The 4,301-nt window shown below is 36.6% G+C and overlaps 1 protein-coding gene and 1 pseudogene across 4 annotated transcripts in view; one reads left to right on the forward strand and one right to left on the reverse strand.

Moving 5' to 3' along the window:
• DCAF1 (DDB1 and CUL4 associated factor 1) overlaps positions 1 to 4,301 on the reverse strand; it is a 63,970-nt gene that overhangs the window by 46,844 nt on the left and 12,825 nt on the right. For all 4 annotated transcript variants that reach the window (XM_006909146.3, XM_015587180.2, XM_025044859.1 and 1 more), the window contains exons 4-5: positions 3,667 to 3,740; positions 1,358 to 1,471 (exon numbers count right to left, since the gene is read on the reverse strand). In XM_006909146.3, the coding sequence (XP_006909208.1) occupies positions 1,358 to 1,471; positions 3,667 to 3,740 (188 nt within the window). The remainder of the gene's footprint in view (positions 1 to 1,357; positions 1,472 to 3,666; positions 3,741 to 4,301) is intronic.
• LOC112477564 lies at positions 2,262 to 2,380 on the forward strand (annotated as a pseudogene).

Raw genomic sequence — 4,301 nt, forward strand, 5'->3', positions numbered from 1 at the left:
TACACCTATAGCACCTGGTGGTCTCCCATCCAAATACTAACCAGGCCCGACCCTGCTTTGTTTCCGAGATCAGATGGGATAGGGCTTGTTTAGGGTAGCACGGGCATAGACTGTTATTTCCAAATTTATACATGATTATCCTTGAACAATTCACTTCTCCCAACTTAGCAGAAATGAATGATTAAGAAACAACTTCTTGCAGAAAGCTTTATTATTCAAAATATCTCTTAGTGTTTCTCACACCCAAAGGGTGTTCACTAAATTCTAAATATATGACAAAATTATAAAGAACCAGAGCTGATTTTCCTACAAGGACAACCAGGAAATTTTTAAAAAGCACAGTAAAATAATCTGTGATCTATAAATCTTGCATATACAAATACATTGCTATAAATTCTTCGTCTGCCATTCTGATTTTCGAAAGAATTTCATATTAAAATATTTTTGACAAGGATATAGATTTTTTTTGGTCTCCCACATAAGTAGCTAATTGGAGATTTTAAAATCTAATCTGTATACAATACTGTAAATTATAGTATTACTTACAATGTTACTCTTTAAAATACTTTATGTGGCATAATTCTGTAATAAAATTTTCTTAAGGGTTAAATGAAAATCTATTTCCAGATCTTTCATTTGGTTTATACATTGAACTACACTGACTTGCAAGTTGTCTCAGAAGATTACATTTTTAATATCTTTAGAAACAAAGAAAGTTAGGTGGCATAGACAATTCATGCTGCAAATTCTTAATGCTAAGAGACAAAACATCTGTATTACTTTTAAGAATTAGCAACTAAATTTTGACAGTTGAAGAATACATACACAGTCGCTATCAAATTACCATTTTCTAGTCTTCATAACACTTATCTTTATTTGAAATGATCAGTCTATTTGTGTCTGCCTTCCCAACACATGAATATAAGCTCCCATTCTGCTAAGAAAAATATTCCCAGCACCTAGCAAAAAACACAGCACAAAAAGATCTTCAAATATTAATATTAAATGCCACCAAAAACAGGATGTGCTTCCTCAGAGTAGAAAGTCCTTCATCACTAGGGAAGACCACTCATCATCAAGAATAAGAGTTTGGATAAGGCCATAAACTCATTCTTAAAACATATAGATCTTAAGATTTTTTAAAAATAGTATATGCCCAAAGCAGCAAGTACTCATTAAAATAGCTATTTTAAAATTTTTCTTACTATCTTGCTTTCTGATTTCTTTAATATGTATATTAACATATAACATAACTATTGTAATAAGAAAAAAGTATAACAATTATTTTAACAAAGACAAATCAAGCAGATCACCATTCAATTAAAAAAATAAAATGATGACTCTATTTAGTAAGTACCTTTTCTTGAAAAACAACAGCAGTTTCCAGCCCTGGCATGATGTCCAGAAGAAGTCTGCAAGCTGCAGTGTTTAAAGGGGGCTCTCGGCTTGTCATCACATATGCGTTCACCAGCTATAAAGAAAAGGAATACTTTTTGTCCGAAACCCAACCCAGTCAAATTAGTAAAGTATAACAAATCCTTAATATATTCTCATCATTTTCCTGAGGTATATTAAAGAAGACTGTACCTAACGATTACTAATTAAACCTTTAATTATTATAGTCATGACCCTGCTGAGCCATGATGACATCATATATAATTTCTCCTGCAGCTTTAAAGTCAAATCCTACCAAAACAACTCGGCAACTATTGAAATTAAAGCTCAAGGTCTATCACAAAGAAATCACCCCCCATAATCACATACATTTTTTTTCAGAAAGATAAAGCAGAGAAAGATAAGCACCCCCCCATCCAGATTCTTGACAATGATAATGAAAAAGTTAAATTTTGTGTATTTATATATATGTGTATATATAATATATAAACATACTAATTAAACTTTCCTTTGGACACTCGAATATTTAATGATTCTCTACTACTAAGTGGCACTGTGTTCTGTGCTGGGTATACAACTGTGACTTAAGACAGTCCCACCATCAACGGGGTCATAATCCAACAGAGGTGACAGTTGGGAAAACAAATAAACACCATAAGTATAGAGTGCTACGGAAGCCTGTAGGAGGCTATACGAGCCCTGTGGAGGAATCAGAAAAGGCTTTAGAGAGGAAAGGATTCCAAGCCAGAATGTAAAGGACAAGCAGGAATAGCTAAGAAGGAGTGAGGAGGAGAGGAGGGCCAAAGGGCAAGAACTGAAAATTGAGAGAACAAAGACCAGAGACCAAACTAAAAAATTTAAGATCTGTCTATGGCTATGCCACCTTGAACATGCCCAATCCCATCTGATCTCAGAAGCTAAGCAGGGTCGGGCCTGGTTAGTACTTGGATGGGAGACCACCTAGGAAGACCGGGTGCTGTAGGCATAAAAAATTTTTAAAAATAAATAAATAATAAAAAATAATTTAAAAAATAAAAAATTTAAGATTTATCTTGAGGGAAATAGGAAACCACTAGATTTTAAACAAGAGAGTGCCGTGATAACTTTCTGCATTTGAGAGAGAATTCTAGGATATAAAGTGAAGAATGGGTCGGAGGAGGACAAGAAGAGAAACCAGTTAAAAGGCTACTGTAGGGGCTAAACTAAGGTCTGCCAACAAGGGCAGAAAGAAGTGGAGAGATTTGTGAAGATTAAGGGGGAGGGAACACTAAGACCTATTAAGTTTATTAGAGAATTTGCGGGAATAAAGGACAATGTCTAGCTAGCTAGGCAAGGACACCATTACTGAACTAGAGAACAAGAAAAACAGATTATGGAGCAAACAACTAGACACATGGAAATCAAGGTGCCCATGGGGAATATCTAGGTGGGAATATCTAGAAAGCAGGTGGAAATGACCTAAAGCTGAAAAGATACACTGGTGATAGAGAAATAAATTGGAGAGTTAGAATAAAACATAGTAATAGCTAATACTTACTGAGCCGTCATGTACTAGGTACTGTGCTAACCACCTTTCATGCTTAATTTCATTCAAGGATCATAAAAACATTTTAAGGTAAGAATGATCAACCCTACTCTACAGATGAGAAAAATAACACTTGGTCTAAAGGTCAACCTGTTAGTAAGTAATGGAGCCGCATCTAAAACTCCAAACATGGACCTCCTCTTCAAAGCCCATGCTCTCAAGCATGTCATTCCGCCTCCAAAACCAAGTCTCCAAAAACGGCCACAATTTACTGGACAATTACTGTGTCTCGGAGCTATGAACAAGGGTGTGTATATGTAGATTCCCCCCCTCATTTACTCAACAGCCCTCAGAGAAGGCACCTTTCTCGCCTCTCACATGCCCCATGCACACACCAGCATCAGTGCAGAATCATGTCGCATACATCACACTTATTTTTCTACCAAGGAACCCAAAAAGACTCCTAGATTCCTAAACTCAAAATCACCTTGCCCAAGGATGAGCAGATGCCTTGGGGCCCTCACCAATATTCAACTGAACAAAGTACACACCCTGAGAAAACACCTTAGACTTTGGTAAGAAAGGTCCATGATCACTCTTATTTCATTGAACCAACATCGAAAATAGTTTATCCACTCTGTTCACAAATTTGTCAAGGCCTCAGGAGAAAGCAAACTATTTATAAAATACAGTAAAGTACTACTTCTGCTGATGAAAATCTGGATAAAAGAAAGAAGCAAACCTACTGCATTCATGAAATCATCATTCTTGAAGAGTATTCTCAGCAAGTGGCCCAGCATACACTCTGGATCAGCTCGACCTACCAAAAGAAGAGGAACAAACAAAGGAATGAGTAAGTCATCCCAGTCAAGCAACTTAGACCTTTGCAAAGGCATCCAGGTTGTTATGAGTACTATTAAAATGCCTGCAAAACTGAGCAGAAACAAAGAAAAGAGCCTTTTGATGAATTAATGTCTTAACATTCTTTAAATTTGTGACAATATAAAAACGTGATACTGCTCTCTAATCTTTCCATCTCCCAGCATATTGCCTACACAGCAATGCTGAATTAAATAAATGAGCACTAGGCCTAGGCCAGCATCATTAAATATATACAAGGTCTACAAAAAAAATGAGCCTAAGAGAAAGAAGACCCCTGACTTCCCAGCCACAGAAAGGTACAAAGCACAACTTCCTTTGATGAGTAGCCTGGAAAAAGACTCCAAATCCAATCTCCCTTTCCACCACAATGCCAACAGCAGCAGACATGTGTGCTCAAACCTGTAATGACACCCTGGGCTGGGGTGGGGGAATCTCACTAAGCAATCAACTCTAAAGATACAGTAACCTTGGCCATCTTAATTTCCAGAGCTATTAGGGA

Source organism: Pteropus alecto, unplaced genomic scaffold (genome assembly GCF_000325575.1).
Source record: "Pteropus alecto unplaced genomic scaffold, ASM32557v1 scaffold53, whole genome shotgun sequence".
Taxonomy (NCBI): domain Eukaryota; kingdom Metazoa; phylum Chordata; class Mammalia; order Chiroptera; family Pteropodidae; genus Pteropus; species Pteropus alecto.